Source organism: Myotis myotis, unplaced genomic scaffold, assembly GCF_014108235.1.
Source record: "Myotis myotis isolate mMyoMyo1 unplaced genomic scaffold, mMyoMyo1.p scaffold_m19_p_4, whole genome shotgun sequence".
Classification (NCBI taxonomy): domain Eukaryota; kingdom Metazoa; phylum Chordata; class Mammalia; order Chiroptera; family Vespertilionidae; genus Myotis; species Myotis myotis.
Window position 1 is genome coordinate 2,434,276 of NW_023416346.1, and position 24,799 is coordinate 2,459,074.

The window sequence follows — 24,799 nt, forward strand, 5'->3', positions numbered from 1 at the left end:
AATGTTTGACCAAATATAGCAGGCTAATTAAAAAACACATATATTTATTGATTTCAGAGAGGAAGGGAGGGAGAGAGAGATAGGAACATCAATGATGAGAGAGGATCATGGATGGGCTGCCTCCTCCATGCCCCCCACTGGCGATCGAGCCCGCAACCCGGGCATGTGCCCCTGACCAGAATCGAACCCAGGATCCTTCAGTCTGCACGCTGACGCTCTAGCCACTGAGCAACACCAGCCAGGGCCAGGCTAGTTTTTAAGTAGATAGTTTTGTATGGTCCAGGAACGATGTAACTATCCAAACAGCCCTCGGAGTTTCAGGAGCTGCTGGTTAAGCCTGAAGGCCTGGCCCTTGGGAGCGCGTTTGAGAAACCCGAGCACGCTGGTAAGGTTCCTGGAGCAGGGGTTGAGAAGTGTACTTCCCCGTCCTCCTTATGAGGGGCCCAGTCTGGGGTTTCCTCTTCCTTTGGCTCTGCAGAGGAGCTGAAATCAATGTGGGGGGTTGAGTATATGAGGGGGAACAAACCAGGCTATAAAACAGTCACTAACTAATTAAGTAACTAACTAATTAATTATCTTTTTCTTTTTAAACACAGTCACTTATTTAAATACAAAAGCCAGGCAGTTTAGACTTCAGCGGTGTAGGATACCGACTACCTCTAACAATGATGTAAGATGATACTGCGCCTTCTACATTTGGGAAATATATTTTTGTCCTTTATAAAGAAGTTACTTGAACAGACTCATAGATATGGAGAAGTCACTGAGGGCTGCCAGAGGAGAGGGAGGCTAAGGTGCTGGGTGAAAAAGGTGAAGAGATTAATAACTAAAAATTGGTAGTTACCAATAGCTGGGGGATGGAAAGTGCAGCATAGGGAATGGTATTGCAATACTATGTACGGGGCCAGGCGGGTCCTAGCTTTCCTGGGCGGGGGGCAGGGGGGGATCACTTCATAAATTATATAACTAATCACTATGCTGTACACCTGCAGCTAATCTATATATATAAAAGGCTAATATGCAAAGTGTTCCCTTGGGAGTTCGATCTGGAGACCGGGAATTTGATTGCTCATTATGACATGCACTGACCACCAGAGGGTGGCGCGGAACGAAGGAAGGCCTGGGCCGGTGGCCGGCAGCTGGGGAAGGAAGGCACCGGCTGGCAGCCGGAAGGCCCCGATGGGCCCTGATCGCCAGCCAGGCCTAGGGACCCTACCCATGCACGAATTTCATGCACTGGGCCTCTAGTATAAAATAATATTGAAAACAAATTGAATGTCAACTGTAATTGAAAAAAAAAGTTAACTGAAATTAAATATTAGCCTACAATCCAGTTAAATAGTATTTTCTCACATCTACTTAAAAAATCAATGAGAATAAAAAGTTAAATTAAAATAACTTAAGAGCAGTAGTAGTTTGTAAACTATGATAACGTAAATGTACTACATTTGAGAGATGTCATAACAATTTCTTGAAAATACCCGTAGAGGTCAGGATATTGATAACAGTTCTGTTAAGGACCACCAGGGTGATAAAATGATATTTTTGAGATCTGTTTCAAAAGAATCTAGTAGGATGTGGAATACGGACAACATAAGATGGGCTGGACGGTGATAAGCATTGTAGCTGGGTGCCATCAGACTGCTCTCTCCACTGCTTTTGTTTGTTTGAACTTTTCCATAATAAAAAGTGTAGACATAAGTGCTGACAGATCATAGCACTGTGCACTTAAACAAATGCACGAGGCGCATCACTGATGGGAGAGATGAATCTAGACTTGACACTGAGCTGCTGAAAACCTGCGGCTTTTGTGAGAAAAGTCATGGAGAGAGGCAAGAGGTGAGGTTGGTCAAGTGAAGGTGCAGCTACATTATTAACCTCAAAGCTTCAAGCCTTCAGGTACAGAAATGAGGAGCCAGCTGCCCCATCCATCTGACTTACGATGAAGATGCGAACAGGGACTTTTAAAATCATGTAATTTCTGTACACGTGTGAACGGTCCAAGTGTCTTACAAAGAAACAAAAATACTATTAAATGCTTTAAACACGGACGAAATCGAATACCAGAAGCTGCTGGAAGGAAGCACATTGCCTTGGAAAAAGGAAGTTAGCAACTGAAGAGACACAAAGGAAGAGCTTTATTATTAGCAAATACTTGTAACTCCCCAGGCTTCAGCTTTCGGATTTAGGAATAAGGCTGTGACTCTGAAACTGCTTTGCCTTTCCTTTCTTTTTTTTTCTTCCCCCTTTTCTCTACCTTTTCCCAAGTCCCATATAAAATTCTAACATTACTAAAGAATTGAACAACAAAATAGATCCAGAGGTATAGAAGCACAGAACAGAATCTGGATTCTCAGAGGTAAGGTGGGGGGAGGGTGGGTGGGTGGGAAGAGATTAACCAAAAACTTGTATGTGGATATATAAATCCATACTAATAAAAGGGTAGTATGCTAATTAGACCAGGAGACCTTCCGGACAAAGCCATGGTGGTGGGGCTGAGGCAGGAGCAGTTAGGGGCGGTCAGGCCAGCGGGGCGGGGGGGTGCGGGGGAGGGGCGGCGCATAGTTGGGGGTGAGCAGGCTGGCGGGGGGGCCAGTTGGGGGTGAATAGTTGGGGGCGAGCAGGCAGGCAGGTGAGTGGTTAGGAGCCAGCGGTCCCAGATTGCAAGAGGGATGTCCGACTGCTGGTTTAGGCCTGATCCCAAACCGGCAGTTGGACATCCCTTGAGGGGTCCCAGATTGGAGAGGGTGCAGGCCAGGCTGAGGGACACTCCCCCGCCCCCCTGCACGAATTTCATGCACCGGGCCACTTGTGTGTGTGTGTGTGTGTGTGTGTGTGTGTGTGTGTGTATCCCATGGACACAGATAATAGGGTGGTGAGGGTGAGGGCCTGGGGTGGCGGGGGGTAGGGGGATGGGGCAGGCTAGAAGGGGTCAATGGGGGAAAAAGGGGGACATAGGTCATACTTTCAACAATAAAGATAAAAAACAAGAGTTGAACAGAAACCTTGGGGGACCTCCCAGGTTCGGAGTGCAGTGCTAGAGAAACCTGTGTGCTTGCTTTTGCGTTGCCATGCATGGCTGAAAATGAAACAGCCGTTCTGTTGAGTAGAAAGTACAGGTTTGAGTAAGAACGGGAAGAAAAAGAACTTTCCCAACATCAGCTGCCCGGGCCCGATACCTGGACACACGCCCCAGTTTCCCATGTACGCCCTGCCCGTCCATCACTCTTTACACCATCAGTAATGACTTTGCACTTCTTCAATAATGAAAGCAATACTTCACTCGTCAGAAGACTGTGGCGTGTGCGTGTGGTTTCCCATCCACATCCGCCCCCCAAAATGTGTATGTTTCTCTGACTTGGGATCGACGTGACAAGTCACCCAAAGACAGGCAGTGACTTCAAAACCCACTTCTCAGAATAACTGCGTCTCCACGGGCAAGCCGGGCGTTCCTAACCGCGTACCTTGTATTTCCCTTTGATGATGCCCTCGAACAATCGCTCCTTGGTTCCGTAGAAAGGCAAGCAGCCGCTCAGCAGGATGAAGAGGATCACGCCGCAGCCCCACACGTCCACGGGCTTCCCATAAGGCTCCCTTTTGACAACTTCTGGGGCCATAAAATGAGGGGTCCCGACGCGTCCTACATTTAAAGCAACAGCAACAACATCAAGGAAAATTATTTACAAAAAGCAAGCCCCCCTCCCCCATCTGAAAACGGAAAAGAATCGAACAATAACAATCTGAGTGAAAAGTTTCTTCTACCACCGTGGACAGCCCCAGGCACGGGGGGGGGGGGGGGGCTCTCTCCGCTCATCTGCATGGAAGTCTACCCTGATGTGGAGAATGAGTGTTCATCTTGGGGAAGATGCATGTATTTTGGTTCAAGAATTGCTTGTAGGTGACAGAAGGAGGGACAATGGTAGGAAGAACACATGGGCGTGATCCTTTGGATTTTGTGCAGATCCGTAGCATGTAAAAGGGCTGGAGTTAACCTTTCACATACACCAATGTCCCGAAACTCCTCGTTTGCTATCTCTCAACTTTTCCTGCTGCGTGGTCACTTGATTTTACGACTCTGACCACAAAATTCTAAGAACAGGAAGCCAATCACCAAACCAAATGAAATGTCACTGTATGTGATACGCATCAGATAACCATTTCACTATTTAAATGTTGTATTTTCTGATAACATCCTGATCTTATTACCCGGAACCCCGCAGAGGGAACTGTGGTGAACGGCTGCGTAGGCCTGGCGTCTCCACGCACCCGGACCTTGTTACCTTCCTAGTTTGGGATGGCACCTGCCTACCATTTCCCGGTTCTTTTCACACAAGTTGCTGCACTGCACACGGTTTAACCCTTTCTGGATGCCGCGGAGTCGTCACTGAAGGGAGGGCTAGAGACAGGAAACCCCTCAGGAGTTTCAGGGGTGAATGCGCTCATTGTTCAAAGGCGGCTGAGCTTTCCCAGGTTTGGTAGCTGATGGACATCTTTCTCTGCTCAGTCCAGCCCCAGCTTTTCATTGGTTGCACAGAAGCTGTTATTCACTGGAAACTAATTAGGAACCAGCACCTTTCATTTCAGGACAATTTCCTAAGTGCCTACATCCCGACAGCTGCAGGAGGTGCTGTGGACATAACAGAGGGACAAGCATGGCTGCGCCGGACCCTCACAAAGCGTAGTATTTGATACGATTACAAATGTCGGCGTCCATGCGACAATATGGCAGGGGAGTGAGCTACCTAACGGGATGGTGAACTTCAACCTGCTTTTAAGACCAGATGATCGTTAGCTCAGGCCTCAACATCAGTAAGAGTGAACTAGACAGATAAAATGGCAAAAGGTGTTCCAACCAGGGGCGTAGAGGCACAAGGTACGCAGGACACAAATCCAGAACGCTTTTGGAAAAATGAGAGCTCGCCAGTGTCACTGAGAGTGTGTTTCTTTTCTAGTACAATTTTAAAAATATAAATTTATTGATTTCAGAGAGGAAGGGGGAGGCAGAGAGAGCAAGAGAAAGAAAGAAACATCCATGATGAGAGAGAATCATGGATCGGCTGCCTCCTGCATGCCCCACACTGGGGATCAAGCCCGCAACCCAGGCCTGTGCCATGACCGTGACCCATATATGTAAATGGTTTTTACTGTGTGGAACAGATAAAGGAGAAAATGCCTTTCTCTTCAGAGGACAATGTGGTGAAGTAATGATTTAAGGAATACAGTGATGACTCCTGCCTCATTTTCAGAAGCTGGTCTGTGTTAATGCTGCGTTGATGTTTTAGTGAATGAGATGGAGCTCAGGGCACCTATAAGAATCCACCTGGCCGGTGTGGCTCAGTTGGCTGAACAGTGTCCCGTGCACTGAAAGGTGGCCGGCTCAATTCCCAGTCAGGGCACATGCCCAGGTTGTGGGTTTGATCCCCAGTTAGGGTGCGTGCAGGAGGCAACCAATTGATGTTTTTCTCTCACATAAATCTCTCTCTCTCTCTCTCTCTCTCTCTCTCTCTCTCTCTCTCTCTCAGCAATAAAAACATACTTAAAACAAAACTTATAAAAAAATCAACCAATGAATGCATGAGTGGCTGGAACAACAAATTGATGTCTCTCTCTCCCGAAAAATCAACAAATAAAATAAAAAAGAAATGAAATAAAGTATCTTGTGCAACATTATTATTTTGATATTTATCACTGGTCAGGTATTTGAATTTACTATAAACATTCTTGAAAGATGACAGGTTTAAAAAGGTGCTGTTGTCCCAGCCAGTTTGGCTCAGCGGATAGAGTGTCAGCCGGCAGACTGAAGGGTCCTGGGTTTGATTCCGGTCAAGGGCATGTATCTTGGTTGCAGGTTCCCCAGCCCTAGTCGGGGCACATGCAGGAGGCAACCAATTGATGTGTCTCTCTCACATCAATGTCTCTCTCAATCTCTATCTCTCCCTCCCACTCTCTCTAAAAATCAATGGAAAAATATCCTCAGGTGAGGATGAACAACAACAACATGGTGCTGTTGATATTCCCCATGTTTCCTCTTTGTGAAGGCCGGCAGTATTGAGAGAGAGAAAGTAGAAGGAAATGACTAGAAGAAGGGAAGCTCATAGAATGGGGACCTAAGCAATTGCAAAGCTAAGGAACAGAACTGAAAACAGGACGGCATTCTGAGCTGGAGTCCATTCAAAGGAATAAACAGAAACCCAAACACTTGAATCTGTAATTAGCATCCACCTCCGTATGCTGGCGAAGTAAGCCTCTATTTCAGCTTTTCTTCGTTTTCTGGCCTGGGGATTTTCTCGTTATGTTTTGCTTTGGCTAATAATAAAATTAGTCTGCATTCACATCTGCCCGCTCTTCCCAAATACACAGATCAGGGCTTGAGCAGTACTCTGACAAATGGAAAAAGTAAAACAGCATGAAATGAAAAATTAGCCATAGGTGTAAGCCTGAAAGTACATAATCCAGACATTTTTTTATTTGACTTGTCTCTTCTTTGTTAGTGCTGGGAATACAAAGAATAAAAAGCCTAGCCCGGCTCAGTGGTTGAGCGCTGACCTAGGAACCAGGAGGTCAGGGTTCGATTCCCGGTCAGGACACATGCCGGGGTTGAGGGCTCCATCCCCAGTGTGGGGCGTGCAGGAGGCAGCTCAGCCATGATCCTCTCTCATCGTTGATGTTTCTTTCTCTCTCTCCCTCTCCTTTCCTCTCTGAAATCAATAAAAAATATTTAAAAAAAGACAACCTATTCTTAAGGGACTAAAATTCTAGTTATGACTACAGAGCTATTAAATTCAAAACTATACAATGGCACTTTTGGGGGGGTGGGGTAGGGTGCAATGGGTATAAAACATTGGAAAGAGGCTAATATCTAGTGTGAAAGTTTTACACCAGCCTAAAAGTGACCAGGTTTCGAAGAATATTTTTAAAAAGTGTGCTTACCTCCAGCTACAAGTCCGGACTCTCCTAACTGAATAGCTACCCCGAAGCCCCCGAGTTTGACAGGTGCCGAGTTTTCCTTTGAAGCGAGGAGAACACAGTGGGGCTGAAAGCAAAACAGACAAAAACACCAGACATGAGGATTAATTTAACATGAACAATTCAATGTACACAAAACCGAGTAACATGACCATAAACTAATACAGTAAAAACTTCTAGAATTATTTTGGGTGCTTGAATTCTTTGTCTTATTCTCACTTCTAGTTGACTTCTCCAAAGACTTACCTGTTCTATCTACTATTTTCTAGGAATTATTTGCTTCCCAGATTAGGGTACGGTGCTAAGGATTACTTAGGATTCTAATCACTGTGCTATGCACTTGAAACTAATGTAATATTGTATGTCAACTCTAATTAAAAATAAATTAAGCCCGATGGGTGTGGCTCTCAGTGGTTGAGCGTCAACCCAAGAACTAGGAGGTCATGGTTCGATTGCGGTCAAGGGCACAGGCCTGGATTGTGGGCTTGACCCGAAGTGTGGGGTGTGTAGGAAGCAGCCGATCCATGATTCTCTCTTATCATGGATGTTTCTCTCTCTCTCCATTTCCCTTCCTCTCTGAAATCAATAAAAATATATAAAAAATAAATTAAAGAAAGGAATTACTCAGGGAGCACAAATGCTTAATTAAGGAAGATACATTTTTTGCCTTTTCCATGCAACGTTCTCTTCCTTTGGGTGACAGTCTACACTTGCTTAAGGAAGAAATACCTTTGACACCTTGTGCTCAAATGTTCCCTGAAACCTGACTTTACTACAGTGTCTTGGCCTTCAGGGGATGCTATGGCCTTTCTCTTCTTTCTTCATTTCACCCCTAAGTAAGAAGAGTCAGATCAAATGACTGCAAGTGAGCCTGGTGCCTAGGGAATTCTCTGCCCTTGCCATGCCCGCCTTTCCTCTGGCCCCGCCCTTCCTCTCTGTGGGAAAGGGAGGTGAGACCGGAAGTGGGAGAGGAGACACTAGGCCTGTCTCTAGAGAAGAAACTGGAAAAAGACCTATCGATTATACAACAGTAGCCTAGCCATATAAATGCCATGATTTTGATCGTTTTACTGTACCGATTAAGAGAATTTCTTCTTTTGAGGAAATATATATAAAGAGGTAGATAAAGAGATAGATGAGAGTGAGAGACTGAGAAAGATAAAACAAAAGTGGAAAAATGTTAACCTACGGGGAATCTGAGTGAAAGGAGTCGGCAATTCTTTGTACTATCCTTAGGCTTTTTCTGTGAGCCTAAAATTATGTGGAAACAACCCTACCCCATTGTAAAGCCACTCAAAAGAATTCCTGTGGTCATGCTTTCGATTTGCTACGTGGTGAGCTTGATTTGTTTCCATTAGACGCTGACCTAATTTGGTATTTTAATTATGTAAAACATGTGCATAGTTCCAGGTGAAAACTCTAAGCCAATACCATTCAGAGAGGTCCAGCTTTGATCCCCTCTCCTCATTCGCAACCTCTCCTTTCTCATGGGTAACTATTGGTATCTAGAGATTTTCAGGGAGATTTTTAAAAAAAATCTTCATTGAAAGTATTACATATGTCCCCTATTTCCCCATTGGCCCCAGCTAGCATGGAATTTTGTTTTTTATTTTTTTAATATATATTTTTATTGATTTGAGAGAGAGAGAAAGAAACATCAATGATGAGAGAGAATCATGGATCGGCTGCCTCCTGCACGCCCCGCACTGGGGATCGAGCCCACAACCCGGACCTGTGCCCTGACCGGGAATCGAACCCTGACCTCCTGGTTCATAGGTCGACGCTCAACCACTGAGCCACACTGGCCAGGCTTTTGTTTTTAAACAGACATTTGTGCGCCGATGGGAGAGATTCGTAGAGAGGAAATACATTTCCAGGAGAGAGAGGGGATGGGACGGGGGTGCACCAGGGGGCGGGGGGCTGGCCCTGGTGGCAGTGAAGGCGGCAGGATGCGGGCACCTGCGGAGGCAGACAGATGTGGATGTAGAGATGAGGAAGTTCCCTTCTGAGAACTTCTACTTTCCATTTCCTTCAAAATCAGATGCGATCACCGAGTGGGAGTGGGACAGGGCAGGCGGCTGCTGGCAGTTTGCAGACAGCGGAGGTGTGCAAAGGATTTGCAAAGGACAGGAGCGCGAGGTGACTAAGGCGGTCGCTCTCAAATGGTACCATCAGCATCCCCCAGCCTTGCTGGCCTCCACCCCCCGCACGTCCTGATTCCTCAGGTCTGAGATGAGTGACGTTAATGCTACTGGTCTGGGAGCCATACTTTGAGCAGCACCGGGCTCGGGGAAGACAGCAAGACTGGCAGCAGTGGATTCACCTGAGGTCTGTGGTCATGCATCGGAAGTGAGACCAATCAGTGTGAAGTGTGTTTGTACCCCGCAGCCCTCCTCCTGCCTGGCAGCGTTTAGGCCTCGAGGAGGCGGGGAGCTGAACTGAACCGGGGTTGGGATTCAGATAGAGGACCGTGGTATCAGTTCAGAGAGGGCACCAAATAAGCATCTCCATTTATTTCTTCGTGTTCACGTTTATCTTTATATAAATAGAAACCTAAGATGCCAAAAAAGGAGGAAAAGGAAGGGTGAGGGGAAGTGGGTTTACAAGAATGAGGTAAGGGCCCAGCTGTTGTGACTCAGTGGTTGAGCGTTGATCTATGAACCAGGAGGCCATGGTTCAATTCCAGGTTAGTACATACGCCCGGGTTGCAGCCTTGATCCCTAGTGGCGGGGAGGGGAGGAGGTGCTGCGGGAGGCAGCCGATCAATGACTATCTATCATCATGTGCCCTTGACTGGAATCAAACCCGGGACCCTTCGATCCGCAGGCCAATGCTCTAGCCACTGAGCCAAACCAGCTAGGGCTCAATGCTTGTGTTTCAAAAGTCCATATAAGATACAGCTGCACAGGTAACTCTAAATCAACTTCTACTCTAGCTTTTCACAGTAGGTCGTCAACAAACCTTCTGAAACGTGAGGAAATAATGATACCACCCTTCCTGGCCTTCTGGTTAGCTACAAAATAAAGGCCACATTATGGACCTTAAAAAAAAGGAAAAGAAAAAAATTGTTCCTCAAGAACCAGCAGCTCTTGTAAACTACCATTTACATGTCTAAGAATTATCAGAAATTCATCTCAACATTGTCACAGCGTACGCATGCTCTAATGAGCTCCAATAACAGTTGTATCATGAGATAGAGCCTTCTTAAAAATGTAAAAACTTGAAATCTTGAATTAGCCATAGTGACTAGCATTTAATTATACTCATTAAATATGACTTTGCTAAAATTGTACATTTCAGGATGTAAAATGCATCGACAGAAAATGAACTTCTAAAAATTGGGTGATAAGATGTAACACGAATAAAGTGTTATATTTGTCGCATTCCATATAGTATGACACCACAGGTGTTCTTTTGTGATGTGTGAGTTTATGGTTTTACTTATCTATCTTTATCTCCACTATCATGCTTTATAAGTAATAAAACGTTTTAAAGGGAAAAAGTCTGAAAGAGAAAAAGCCCATTTCTAATGAGAACTTGTACAGCTTCTTTATTTTGAGGGGTGAGGGAAAACCTCATCTAAAAGACAGACATAATTCCCCCAAGTTCAGTGTTCGCTGAGATGAAAGGTGGGGCTGTTACAGAGCGGCGGGGGGTTGTCATACTGAAAAAAGAAAGAAAAAGAAAAAGACAAAAGCCGATTACCACACGAAGACAGAAAAAAAAAAAAAAAAAGCAGAAAGCCCTAACCCACGGCCCCACCGGATGCAGGAGGCCAGCTGACACACTGACTGTCTAGGGAAGTGCGGGCTCAGTGCCTTCCACTCCGGAGCCTGAGCTGTGAGTATCCCTTGATTTCTACTACTCAGAGGATCCTTTCTTCTAGTTAAAAGCGGAGAGATCTGAATACGACAAGGGAGGCCTGCTTTCAGAATGATGTCTCCGCCTTGATGTGACTGGTCTGAGTGAGGAGCCGGGGCACTGGACCCAACTAAGAGTTATTTGTCTCCGCAGCGGGTTTATTTCCAATGTATTGTGATTTTTTATGATTTCCAATTATGCATGATCTTTCACTTACTACCTTTATTAAGTTCTGCTGTCTGCCTAGTCTCGATGATAGCATTTTCTTTACTGTGCTGTTACTATTTTATGGTAATGACCAGATGTATTGCAGTTTAACTTTTGGGCTTCAGAAGTAAATAAGGGGACTATTAGAGAAAAGCAAAAGCAAAATGCTCTTTAGTTAATTCAGCTAAAGTTGAAAAAATGGTTTTTTAGACATAGTTAAGTTTATAACAAAACCTAATATGCTACTAACAGTATTTTTTAAAAATCCTCACCTGAGGATATTTTAAAAATATATATATTTTATTGATTTTTTACAGAGAGGAAGGGAGATGAAGAGGGATAGAGAGTTAGAAACATCGGTGAGAGAGAAACATCGATCAGCTGCCTCCTGCACACTCCCTACTGGGGATGTGCCCGCAACCAAGGTACATGCCCTTGACTGGAATCGAACCTGGGACCCTTCAGTCCGCAGGCTGACGCTCTATCCACTGAGTCAAACCGGTCAGGGCTAAATCCTCACCGAGGATATTTTTCCATTGATTTTAGAGAGGCAGGGAGAGGGAGAGGGAGAGAGAAACATCGATCTGAGAGAGACATATTGATTGGTTGCCTCCTGCACACACCCCGCCTAGGTAGGGCTGGGGAACCTGCCACTGAGGTACATGACCGGAATCGAACCTGGGACCCTTCAGCCCTTGGGCTGATGCTCTAGCCACTGTGCCACACTGGCCCGGGCTACCAATGGGATTATTTCCAGAGTAACATGCTTTCCATTTCCGTTCTGCACGCAGCAATGAATGCAGCTTCTGAAGCATGGCCTGAATGACTCAGTCTCCCTCACGATGCAGCCAGGCCTCAAGCGGTGCTAGGTCGCTGCTGCCACCAAACAGGTATGTCCCGTAACACAGCCATGCGCCGTTCTCGCCGTCACCCAAACTGCATTTCAAAACTTGCTCGCTCAAGGCCACAGGGGCATGTGCTGGGTTCATGAAGCGCCTACAGGAACCAGCTCCTACAGGAACTGGCAAAGGCCGGTGGCGATGGGCAGAAAACCACTGCGCCCCCTGCAATACGGCATGGGAGCCCCCGAAGCATCAGGCCGCTGGGCGAGCACAGGGGTTATTTCCCGCCTTCACTGGCCATTCTCAACCAATCAAACACACGCTTCGCCAAACAGCAACAGTGGCCTTAAGAACACAGAGTGTGGTTACTCAGCGGATGTAACTCGACTGACATTGGAAAGGAGGCGAAAAACAGCCACTGAATTTCAAACAGTATTTAGTCAGTTACTTTGTAAATAAATGACTGGACACTAGCCGCCTACTATACGCTTCTAAGTGATGGCTACTATTACTAGTTAAACGGACGCATTGCTTGGCTTTATTTTTTTTTTAAATATATTTTATTGATTTTTTACAGAGAGGAAGGGAGAGGGATAGAGAGTCAGAAACATCGATGAGAGAGAATCATCGATCAGCTGCCTCCTGCACACCTCCTACTGGGGATGTGCCCACAACCCAGGTACATGCCCTTGACCGGAATCGAACCTGGGACCTTTCAGTCCGCAGGCCGACGCTCTATCCACTGAGCCAAACCGGTTTCGGCTGCTTTGCTTTATTTTATTTAAGCTTGGAAATAAAGCTAATCAGAGGTTTATGCACCTCGGTTGCAGGTTCCCCAGCCCTGGTCGGGGTGCGTGCAGAAGGCAACCAATCGATGTGTCTCTCTCCCTCTCCCTCTCCCTCCCTCTCTAAAATCAATGGAAAAATTTCCTCGGGTGAGGATTCAGCCCTAACCGGTTTGGCTCCTTGGATAGAGCGTCAGCCTGCGGACTGAAGGGCCCCAGGTTCGATTCTGGTCAAAGAGCGTTTATTGGGGGTCTTGTCCAACTATCATTTATTTTATTTGCAGGTTAGAGCTGAGGCAAATGGTTTCGGGATCTGTGTTGTGTGCTAGCAGCTTTCTAGAAACATCTTAAGGCTCTCAGGCCTAGAAATAAGTTGGCAAAGATATGTTCTGGGGCAAGTGCCGAGCATTCTGACGAATGATTTGTGATTCTGTGAACTCTGTACTTATTACCGGCTGTAATGGACATAGCAAATAGGAAGATGAATACCTTTTCTAGAGAAGTAAAGCTATATGGCATAATCTCTTCTTAGAACTGCGGATAATGTGAAAGGAATCATGTCAAAATACTGCTGACTGAACTCATCATTGACAAGGAAAATGCTGGCCCTGGCCGGCTTGGCTCAGTGGATAGAGTGTCGGTCTGCGGACTGAAGGGTCCCAGGTTTGATTCCGGGCAAGGGTACATGCCTGGGGTTGTGGGCTCAATCCCTGGCTCCAGTCAGAATGCATGCTGGAACACAACAATGTCTCTCTCTCTTTCTCTCTCTCTCTCTCTCTCTCCTTTCTCTCTCCCTCCCTCCCTCCCCCCTCTAAAAACCAATGGAGAAATATCGTTGGGTGAGGTTTAACAACAAAAATGCTGACCATACGTACTTAGGAGGAGAGAGGCTTGGTGCAAAGGATCATGGGCATCTGAGTCCCAGCTTGGGCGCTGCCACTTCACATGTGTGTGGTCCAGGGTGAGGATCATAACCTCTTGACCTTTCATGACCTCTTTTGTAAAACCTACCTTGCATGGCTTCCCTAAGGATTACGTAAATGAAATATCCTGACCGCATGGAACGCGCTGCCTGGAACATAGCAGATGCTAAATAAATATTAGGTAGCGGCTCAGCTATCTAGCCCCAGGGCTCAATTCTGCATGCGCCTTAGGATCCCCCGAGGAGCTTTTAAAGGAAACCAGGGCCCGGAGCCCATTCCAGACCAATTAGATCAGGTCTGCGGGGGGAGCCAGGGTGGTCTGGTCCCGCGCTCACATCCCCGGGGACAGGCGCCTGTGGCCTTCAACTCGCTCTGACATGACTGGGCTCCTCTCCCATCGCTGGGCCCTTTCTGGGGTGAACTGCTGCAGGTGCCAGTCTGCCTTGTGGGTGGAAACCTACCAGCTCGAGACAGGACCAGATGAGCAGTAACCATCTGCACTTAAGACACCACCCGATCGCCCTGGCCGGTGTGGCTCAGTGGATAGAGCGTTGGCCGGTGGACTGAAGGGTCCTGGGTTGGGTTCCAGGTGAGGGCACGTGCCTCGGTTGCAGGCTCTGGTTGGAGCCCCTGTGGGAGGCAACCGATCGATGTGTCTCTCTCTGCTGTTTCTCTCTGTCTCTCCCCTTCCTTTCCACTCTCTCTAAAAATGAATGGAAAAATATCCCTGGGTGAGGGTTAACAAAATAATAATAAAAAAAGACCCCCCCAGACGTAGGAATTCAGCTCAAGGGGTGCGTGTTTGTTGCTGCCACATCTCACTGCTGTTATGGCAACTGGAGCCGATTGTAATTGTGCAGCTGTGTTTCTGTTAAGTCAGCTAGAGCCCTTCCTATACTGGAACGGTTGACTTTAATATCCAAAATCCCCTCTTTCATTCAACAGTCTTTATTGTACGAAGCACTTGGTACATGGCGGCAAACAAAGCAGGCTTGGTCCGTTGCTGTGTGGAGTGTAACGTAGCCTGGGAGGAGGAAAAAATGATTGTTTTAAAAGTCACTGCAGCCCTGGCCGGCTTGGCTCTGTGGATAGAGCGTCGGCCTGTGGACTGAAGGGTCCCAGGTTCGATTCCGGCCAAGGGCATGTACCTTGGTTGCGGGCACATCCCCAGTAGGGGGTGTGCAGGAGGCAGCTGATCGATGTTTCTCTCTCATCGATGTTCCTAACTCTCTATCCCTCTCCCTTCCTCTCTGTAAAAAAATCAATAAAATATATTTTAAAAAAATAAAATAAAATAAAAGTCACTGCAGCTCCCTCTGTCGGCACCCCCCCCTCCTGGCTAGACGGCACCATCAGCTGCACACTTGGCAGCCTGCCCGCCTTCCTCGATGGCCCTTTCCTTCTAGAATTTCCTAACACAAAAGCACGCTGGGAGCTTCTGTCCACTTGATGAAATTTGCCTCCCTCCCTCCACTGCCCTGAACTCCGGAAAGACCCTAACCGAGGCCGGCACAGCTTCCTCTTCGCCAGTTCCCCTTCCACGGAAGATAAGTGTACCCTCCACCCTCCAGCAAAATGGTTTCTTCTTGAGCAGATCGGAGCTTGAGTTAAGAGAGGCTGAGTTCTCCCAAATATTGTTCTTTGTAGAAGATGCCAAAGCAGGAAATTGCTGTCATTTCAAATCCACGTGTCTTTTTTTTTTTTTTTTTTTAAAGAAGTGCAAATGATGCTCTACCAAGGCAGTCACCTGGCTGGTTACCCCCCCTGGCACTCTTTCTTTCTTTTAAAAAAATATTTTATTCATTTCAGAGAGGAAGGGAGAGGGAGAGAGAAAGAGAGAAACATCAATGATGAGAGAGAATCATGGATGGGCTGCCTCCTGCACGCCCCCTACTGGGGATCAAGCCCACAACCTGGGCCTGTGCCCTGACCGGGAATGGAACCCTGACCTCCTGGTTCCTAGGTTAGTGTTGTGATTCTACTATATCTTTGCTGCTTGTTTTTGACACCATAATGCTGCTCCATACATAGAATACATACTCAAATGGTCTAAGGCTCTAAAGTAGGAGAAAAGTAAATTTTGCCGTGTCTAAAGAAGTCACTTATTATTTATGCTTGCAGTTAAAGCAACGTCTTCAAACAGCAAATGAATCAATGCTTGACCTTCTGTTGTAGGAAGAATCTGAAGCCCTTACGGAAGCCACCTGCGAGGACCATGTCCTTCGGGACCTCCACCTTTTGATCCCCCCAGAAGACGACGCGACATCACCCCGTGACCATGACGCCGGCCACTTCGGCCAGCAGCTGGCCGTCCTCTCCCCAGGGAGCCTGCTTCCTGACCAACCACAGCGCCCCGTCGCCACGCAACTTCTCGGGGGCCCCGAATTCCACCGACTGCCCCATGGATGAGCACCTGCTCTCGCAAGTGCTTGCCGCCTTCTACTCGGTCATTTTCCTCGTGGGGCTGGTGGGGAACATCATCGCCCTCTATGTGTTCCTGGGGGTCCACCGCAAAAGGAATTCCATTCAGATCTACCTCCTGAACGTGGCCGTGGCGGACCTCCTGCTCATCTTCTGCCTCCCCTTCCGCATCCTGTACCACCTGAACCACAACCGGTGGGCGCTCGGCGTGATTCTCTGCAAGGTGGTGGGCACGCTCTTCTACATGAACATGTACATCAGCATCATCCTGCTGGGCTTCATCAGCCTGGATCGCTACGTCAAGATCAACCGGTCCGTACAGCAGCGCAAGGCCGTCACGACCAGGCAGAGCATTTACGTTTGCTGTGTAGTCTGGGCCGTCGCTCTGGCTGGATTCCTCACTATGATTATTTTAACCCTGAGGAGCGGAGGCCACCATTCCACCATGTGTTTCCATTACAGGGATAAGCGGAAGGAGAAAGGCGAAGCCATTTTTAATTTGGTGCTGGTAGTCATGTTCTGGCTGGTCTTCCTCCTGATCATCCTGTCCTATCTGAAGATCGGCAAGAACCTACTGAAGATTTCGAAGAGGCGGTCCAAGTTTCCCAATTCGGGCAAATACGCCACGACAGCCCGGAATTCCTTCATCGTGCTGATCATTTTCACCGTCTGTTTCGTGCCCTTTCACGCCTTCCGCTTTGTGTACGTTTCCGTGCAGCTCAACGTGTCCTCGTGTTACTGGAAGGAGATCGTGCACAAGACCAACGAGATCATGCTGGTCTTCTCATCTTTCAACAGCTGCCTGGACCCCGTCATGTACTTCCTGATGTCCAGTAACATCCGCAAAATAATGTGCCAGCTTCTTTCTAGAAGGTTCCAAGGGGATTCGAGCAGGAGTGAAAGCACGTCGGAGTTCAAGCCAGGGTACTCCCTCCATGAGACGTCCGCCGCGGCGAAGATTCAGACCGGCTTCTAAAGCATTTTTGGGGACACGTTCCAAAGCCTCTTCATTCCTTGAAGAATGAAGCGTTGTCCAGGATGAAACGCTAGCATTTCCGAGGCCCGAACCTCCCCAGAGCTCTTTTCTCATGGGCGATGTTTCATTTGCTTTAATTGTAAAATATTTCAAGGAAAAGCTTACACTTATCACTAGATTTTAAGTCTGTGTGTAAATCTGTTCAAAATATATTGGTCAGCTAACACTCTTCAAAAGGTTTAAATTTTCTTTCATTTTCAAAAAATCCTCACCTGAGGATATCCCCTCTCCCACTGACTTTTTAGAGAGAGTAGAATGGAGAGAGAGAGAGAGAGAGAGAGAGAGAGAGAGAGAGAGAAACATCTATTGGTTGCTTCCCTCATGCGTCTGGGATTGAACTTGCGACTGAGGTGCATGCCCTTAACCTGAATCTAACCTGTGACCCTTTGGTCTGTGGGCCGAAACTCTAACCACTGAGCAACCGGCCAGGTATAAGCTAACTAACACTCTTAACAAAGATTATAAAGTTAAGTGACATGTATGGCTTCAACAACAGGACGATTAAAGGAAATGCCATAGTTTCTCAAGTCACTAAAGTAGTTACTCAAAATTAAGCACCTAGTACTAATTTAAAGTGTGTTTAAAAGTAAGTTAAATGATTTGAAGACTGATTTAAAATGTCAGAAAATACATGTTGATTGTCACTTTAAAAGCTTGTAATTTGCCTCTGTATTAATTGATGCTTAAACCTCTATAAGAGATGAATTGATGATAAACTTCTAATAAAACATGGAATCCCCCAGTATCTCTCGCTGCCTATATCAAATGGAAAGAATTTAAATATCACGCAATACTAGTAAAATCAAACAACAGCTGAGCTAAGAATGCAATCGCCTAACAACAGGGCTTGAAACTTAGCCACCTGGAACCACACTTTCATAGAATAAAATGGAAGATGTGCTCACCCTGTACATCCGCCGGAACCTCAAACACACATGTGATAAAACATACGTAATGCCGCTCAGGGAACTAACCGATTGGAAGCAAGCTGAGTGAGTGTGCGCCAGCCGAGGACTGCATCAGCACAATTCACAAAAGCAACATTGAATGAAAAACAAACCGCAAAAGGGTATGGAACATATGAAAGCAGGTATGTAAAATACAAACACATGAAACGGTACCATATTCTTTTTTAAAAAATATATTCTTATTGATTTCATAGAGGAAGGGAGCGGGAAAGAGAGAAACATCCATGATGAGAGAGAATCATGGATCGGCTGCCTCCTGCACGCCCCACACCGGGAATCGAACCGTGACCTCCTGGCTCATAGGTTGACGCTCAACCACTGAGCCACACTGGCCAGGCTTTAAAAAAATATTTTTATGAATCTATAAATACACAATAAAAATAAAAAACAGACATGGTAATGTACACTAACTGCGAGTTAATGGTTATATTTGGAGAGATTTAAAGCACACATGGCAACGTGTTAATGTCTGTTAAACCTGTGTGGTAGTATATGAGTATTTTATATTATTTTTGGTATATTTCTAAGTGTTTGAAATAGTTCATAATAATAAAGAACTCTGTAGATCAGAATTAAAAGGAGCAAATTCTGAAATTTTCCTGGATGTTCAAGAATACTACGCTGCTACAAAAAAGAAGGAACTTTTACCATTTGCAATAGCATAGATGGACCTGGAGAGCATTATGCTAAGTGAAATAAGCCAGTCAGAGAAAGATAAATACCACATGATCTCACTCATATGTGGGATATAATGATCAACGTAAACTGATGAACAAGAATAGATCCAGAGACAAATGGGGGTGGGGGTTAGAGAGCAACCAAAGGACTTGTATGCATGCATATTAGCATAACCAATGGACACAGACACTGGGGCGGTGGGGCTTGGCCGGGGTGGGAATGGTGGGGGGTGGGGTTCAATTGAGGAAAAAGGAGACATATGTAAAACTTTAGACAATTAAAAAAAAAGAATAGGCCAATACAGAATGGCATTTACAAAACAAAAATATTTGAGAATAAAAATTTATAGAAAAATTAGATGCTCAGAAAAAAGTAACATTTCTATTAATTCCCTTGCTTTGACAATGTTAACAAATACCAACCTAAACTGAAATTTAGCATTTCTGTTTATATGATTTTAAATACTGCTTTTCCCTCATGTTCTCAAAATTATTATTTTTTATATTAGTGGTAAAGATTTTATATGCTTACATGAATATTGTAAACATATAGTTTGAATGGTTAAATTATAATGTCTATTATTACCGCTAGTTTTATGAAATATTAAAACAAATACACTCATAGTTCTAGAAGCTGTCTCCAGATTTGACTAAGTGAGATGATCTCTGTAAAGCCCTGTAAATGGCATTCTTAAAAAAATTAAAAACTAGAGTTAATTCTTGCTACATTTGTAGGACGATAAATTTTCATAAAAATCAACTATAAGCTCATTTCAAATCTTGTTTACCAGTATAAGTTTCACTAATAACCTGAATCCTGAGAATGTTTCTAAATTTTTAGAAAAGAAAGAAAAAAAATCCATGCCACTTACCAAATTTAAGGCTATTTATTAGATATAATTTTTTATTTCGTACTTCACCACTAGTGTATACAAGCAGGAGACACTGTCCCTACCTCCCCCGACCCAAGGTTTAGCTCTAGAAGCATATAGAAAAAGGAAATTCAGAAGTGCTGTACCCTCACCTTACAAAAGATCTCCAGACAAAGTTTCTAAATAACATCTCATATGCAAAACCAAACAAGGCAGACTTAACTGCCTGGCTGCTGGAGCAAGACAGAAATGCTGAGTGCTGCTGTGCATTTTGAGACAGAATTGTGGGCAGAGCTGGTTTGATGGTGGTTGACTTGCTAAGATCAGGTCCCTAGAAAAAGAAAATTCTATTCTAGTACAAAAGGTCTTATTTTCAACATCTCTGGAAATGAAGTTTTCAATCCTGCTGATGTAAAAGTAGAACTAATATGATTACAACTATTTGAAGCAATGCCCTACAGAAAGTTATCCATAAGAGAAAAACAGCATGAAACCGAGTTCTCCCAACAGGCAACCTGGATTTTGCAGAAACATGTTCATGGGCAAATTATTTTTTAACCTTTTGAAATACAAATGGAAATCTATTTTCCCAGATATTAAAATACATCCTTCCCCTTTAATAAGGAGAACACTGTGGAACAGACGCAAAGAGAAACTTTTCATGAAACAATACACGTCTCCAAGCGGACCTTCAATGAGACACGAGAAGACTATTTGACCAACTGATGCTCTCAAAAGGGTTGGAGCAAGAACAACTCAGAGGGAAGCTAAAAGTCTGTTAGTCGCACTGTGCGGGAATCTTGCAAAGTGGGGTTAAGTGAATTTGAAAAAAAGGTTCCTGAGTGACTCTGACACACTTTCCTCCCTCAGAGAATCACTGGGAGGAAAGGAGACACCACAAAAATCACCAGGAAAGGGAAGGATGGATTAATAAACAGTGCTGCCCTTATCCTATATAACAAAAGGCTAATATGCAAATTGACCGAATGGTAGAATGACGGGTCACTATGACACGCACTGACCACCAGGGGGCAGATGCTCAATGCAGGAGCTGTTCCCTGGTGGTCAGTGTGCTCCCATAGGGGGAGCACCACTCAGCCAGAAGTTGGGCTCATGGCTGATGAGCGCAGCGGCGGTGGCGGGAGCCTCTCCTGCCTCCGTGGCAGTCGGACATCCCCTGAGGGCTCCCGGACAGTGAGAGGGTGCAGGCCAGGCTGAGGGACACGCCCCCAGTGCACGAATTTCGTGCACCAGGCCTCTAGTTTAAAATAAAAAGCCGTCATAGCCTCACCTAGTTACACACACACACACACACACACACACACACAGTAAGTGGATTAAAGAGTTACATGTAAATGACGAAAATATTAATAGATTTAAAAATATGTAAGTGACTAACTCATTAGTATGTGACTAACTCATTTGTGGATGGGAAAGAACTTTCTATTGATAAGACAATAGAAAGAACCATAGGAAAAAAATGCATAGATCTGACTAAAAAGTAGATTTTTTTTGGGGGGGGGTTAAAAACCATAAAAATAAAAGCAAAAGCACAAAGTGGGGAAAAATTCATCTGACACTGATGGAGAGCCTTTTGTGCCCGGCGCCAATACACACCGTGAACCCATATTTTTGATAAAAAGCACTGGAAGCTCAGAATGTAATCTGAACTCTGCCAGGTCCGATGAGGCAGACACAGTCTCACGGCGGCTGCGGTGTCTGCAGTCACAGCTGCACGCTCAGGTGAGGACACGGGCCGCGAGGGCCGCCCCAGCGCCCGGGCGCAGACTGGCTTCGGATGGAGGAGGAGGGCTGGCTGGGTGCTGGGAACAGCTGACCCAGAATCAGAAGGGAAGTAAGTGCTGCTGGGTTCATCCTAAACGTCTATTTTGCTTCTTATTTCCCCTCTTCAAGTTCACATGCGAGGACAGGGGAAGCAAAGGATAGTTATTTATGGGCCCTTTGCTGTGCAAGGTGCTTGAAATGCACTATGATCACTGAATCATCCCTGGATGGGGGTGTGCATAGCAATGGCATTTCCCACGAGGGGATGTGAGTTGATAAATTTCTATTCCCTGGACATCGTGTCTTCTGAGACAATGCTTTTCATTTTCACTTCATCCTGCCCTAACACAATGGTAATGACCGAGATGTCGCTTTTTATTTTATTTAAAAATATATTTTTATTGATTTCAGAGAGGAAGGGAGAGGGAGAGAGAGAGAGAGAGAAACATCAGTGATGAGAGAGAATCACAGATCGGCTGCCTCCTGCATGCCCCCAACTGGGGATGGAACCCACAACCCGGGCCTGTGCCCTTGACCAGAATTGCACGCTGACCTCCTGGTTCATAGGTTGATGATCAACCACTAAGCCACACTGGCTGGGCTGCGATGTTTCTTTTTAAACATTAATTGGCATTAATATGTATTTGTGGCAAAAGGTTCTGCTTACAATGCATCAAGATTATGTAATGTCAACTGAAATCTTCAAGACTGGTTTTGCAGCTCTCAACATTTGTACTCTGAAGGCGCAAAGGCTACACGTTGAACAGAAGAGCAAAATCCACCGGGGCATCCCACCCTCATTCATTTTGCTTCTGGCCCCGGAAATGCAGAAAGAACCTGCAGGAGATGAGCTTTAGGAAAGGTTGCTAAGTATGGTTTGGAAACGGGCGTTGATGACGCATAGAATCTCTGTGCATTAGTAAAGCCATGCAAGTTATTTCAGGAGCAAAAGTAAGCTGTTACAGTCAGACTGTGATGTGGTAATTCCGCATATCACCTTTTTTCTGAAACATTTCAAATACACCAAAGGAGAAAACAGAACTTCCCAGGCAGCTAAGCACTCCTCATCCCACCTGCACAGTTGCTAATGTTCTGGTCTCGTTGCTTAAACTGTTTCCTTGCACCCACACAATCCAAAAAGTTTAGAGACACTAAAGCTCACCCCAAGCCTCTCTTCTTTTAAAAAAATATTTTTTGTTGATTTCAGAGAGGAAGGGAGAGGGAGAGAGAAACATCAAAGATGAGAGAGAATCATGGATCGGCTGCCTCCTACACGCCCCTACTGAGGATTGAGCCCGCAACCCAGGCCTGTGCCCTTGACTGGAATTGAACTTGGGACCCTTCAGTCGGCAGGCCGATGCTCTATCCACTGAGCCACACCAGCTAGGGTCCAAGCCTCCCTTCTGAAGTTCGTGTATACCATTCTGATATGTAACTTTATACTTTTATAACATATGTATACATAACAATACACTTCAGTTTTTCTTTTTAAAATGCACACAAATAATATCTTCCTGTTACATTCTTTTGTCAACGTGTCTCACATTATGTTTCGCTTGGCACATATAAATCTCATTCATGTTCACTGGTGGGAAGTGGTTCTTTTACGGGAAGTGTTTTGTTGGGCAGAAAAACACCACCTCCAGGCTCCATCCCCCCAACAACGGGTTCTTAGGTGGTTTCCACCTCTTTACTATCAGAAGCCATGCTCAAGTGAAGACTCTTGTACGTCCCGCGCGCGCGCTTTCTCTCTGGCTGACACCTAGCAGCGGCGATGCTTGCTTGGATGGCTGTGCGCATCCTCAGTTTCTCTTAGTTGTGACAAATTGCTCTCCAAGATGATTTTATCAGTTTATGTAGGTATCCCACCGCTAGGAAGATATGAGTTCCTGTTTACCCACATCCTCAGCGATACTTGGTTTTCTCAGGTTTACTAACTTTTGCCATCCTGGTGGGTGTGAGATGGCCTCTCCCTGCGGTTTTAACCTGTATTTCCCTAAAGACAAGGGGAATGGAGCATCATCTCATGTTTTTTGTCCATTTACATTTGTCCTTGGGTAAACGTACCTGTTCATATCTGTACTTCTCCCCCTCTTCCCTCGATGAGTCACTCATCTTTCATTCTTTTCTTTCTTTTCTTTCTTTTCTTTCTTTCTTTCTTTCTTTCTTTCTTTCTTTCTTTCTTTCTTTCTTTCTTTCTTTTCTTTTCTTTTCTTTTCTTTTCTTTCTTTCTTTCAAATTGCTGAAGCAGCTCTCCATACATTCTGCAAGCGAATCTTTGCTGTTCGTGTGGGTGGCAAATGACTTCCACCAGAACGGGACGTGCCCTTCACTTTGCTCATGGTGCCTTTTGCCAGACATTTTCAGGCAAAGTAAGACGTTTTCTGATGAATAAATCCAGATAAGCCCTGGTCCTTTGAAAGACACCCCTCAAGGACCACGCTAGAGAACTGCAGATGAAATTACCGATTCAGTAAGACAATTTGGCATTTCAGTCATAAATAGTACAAAGGAGTCCAAATGAGGTGTTCCCTAAGAACTCCGAAATACAAATGTTTCCTGCGAGTTAAACTATAACATTCAAACATCAGAGTACAGACATGCAAATGCTTTTAAAGCACAGAAAATCTCCTAGACCAGGAGTTGACCGGCTCAATGTATGAATAAATTTAAAGAAAGAACTGGCCATTCACTAGGGGGTCAGTGAGGGAAAATTAGGAGGAAACAGGCAGGGGGATTAGGACGATGTTGGTATTGGCCACTCAAACACAGTCCGGAGGAAGCGTCTTGAGCAACGGACCAGGAGCGTTATCCTGGTGGTAAGGCCACAGCGAGGGTGATGGTGGGGCTGGATCTAATAGGTCTTCCTGGACCAGTGACATTACACATCCACATCCTAGATAATAAAAGCCTAATATGCTAAATGTCCGGTGGAAAGGTTGGCTGTTCAACTAATCAAAGAGTAATATGCTAATGATATGCTAAGGCTGCACAACTGCTTGCTATGACATGCACTGACCACCAGGGGGCAGACGCTCTGACTGGTAGGTTAGCTTGCTGCTGGGGTCTGGCCAATTGGGACTGGGTGAGGCTGGCTGGACATGCCCTGGAGCCCTTCCATGGTCCCTCCCTGGCTGGCCAACCTCCTGCGTCTCTCCCTGGCCCCAATTGTGCACCGGTGGGGTCCCTCAGCCTGGCCTGTGCCCTCAGGGGATATCAGAGAGCGGTTTTGGCCCCATCCTGCAAGCAAGGCCGAGGGACCCCACTGGTGCATGAATTCGTGTACTGGGCCTCTAGCTATTAGATAATGAACTGAAAGGCAGCATAACAGGTTAAAAGGGTGGCTGTTGCAGCCAGACTGCTGGAGTTCAATCTCTGGCTCCACCACTTACTATGAACCTTGGACAAGCTTTCTTTCCTCTACCAAGAAAAGCAGAATCATAGTTGTATGTAACT

The 24,799-nt window shown here is 45.6% G+C and overlaps 2 protein-coding genes across 18 annotated transcripts in view; one reads left to right on the forward strand and one right to left on the reverse strand.

The window, feature by feature from the left end:
- CASK (calcium/calmodulin dependent serine protein kinase) overlaps positions 1 to 24,799 on the reverse strand; it is a 285,193-nt gene that overhangs the window by 94,130 nt on the left and 166,264 nt on the right. For all 13 annotated transcript variants that reach the window (XM_036304037.1, XM_036304041.1, XM_036304040.1 and 10 more), the window contains exons 6-7: positions 6,931 to 7,033; positions 3,465 to 3,640 (exon numbers count right to left, since the gene is read on the reverse strand). In XM_036304037.1, the coding sequence (XP_036159930.1) occupies positions 3,465 to 3,640; positions 6,931 to 7,033 (279 nt within the window). The remainder of the gene's footprint in view (positions 1 to 3,464; positions 3,641 to 6,930; positions 7,034 to 24,799) is intronic.
- On the forward strand, positions 10,692 to 17,786 carry GPR34 (G protein-coupled receptor 34). Of its 5 annotated transcripts, none has more exons than XM_036304048.1 (3): positions 10,692 to 10,806; positions 11,826 to 11,924; positions 15,706 to 17,786. In XM_036304048.1, exon 3 carries the CDS (start codon positions 15,863 to 15,865, stop codon positions 16,979 to 16,981), a length of 1,119 nt encoding a protein of 372 aa, XP_036159941.1. In that variant the 5' UTR covers positions 10,692 to 10,806; positions 11,826 to 11,924; positions 15,706 to 15,862; the 3' UTR covers positions 16,982 to 17,786. The 5 variants fall into 5 exon arrangements, with proteins under 5 accessions (XP_036159941.1, XP_036159937.1, XP_036159939.1 ...); XM_036304044.1 differs by having other exon boundaries at positions 15,760 to 17,786; XM_036304046.1 differs by lacking the exon at positions 10,692 to 10,806 and adding an exon at positions 10,821 to 10,996.

Excerpts from the sequence above, each read along its gene's own strand:
- GPR34 (XM_036304048.1), top strand. The coding sequence starts at position 15,863 with ATGACGCCGGCCACTTCGGCCAGCAGCTGGCCGTCCTCTCCCCAGGGA.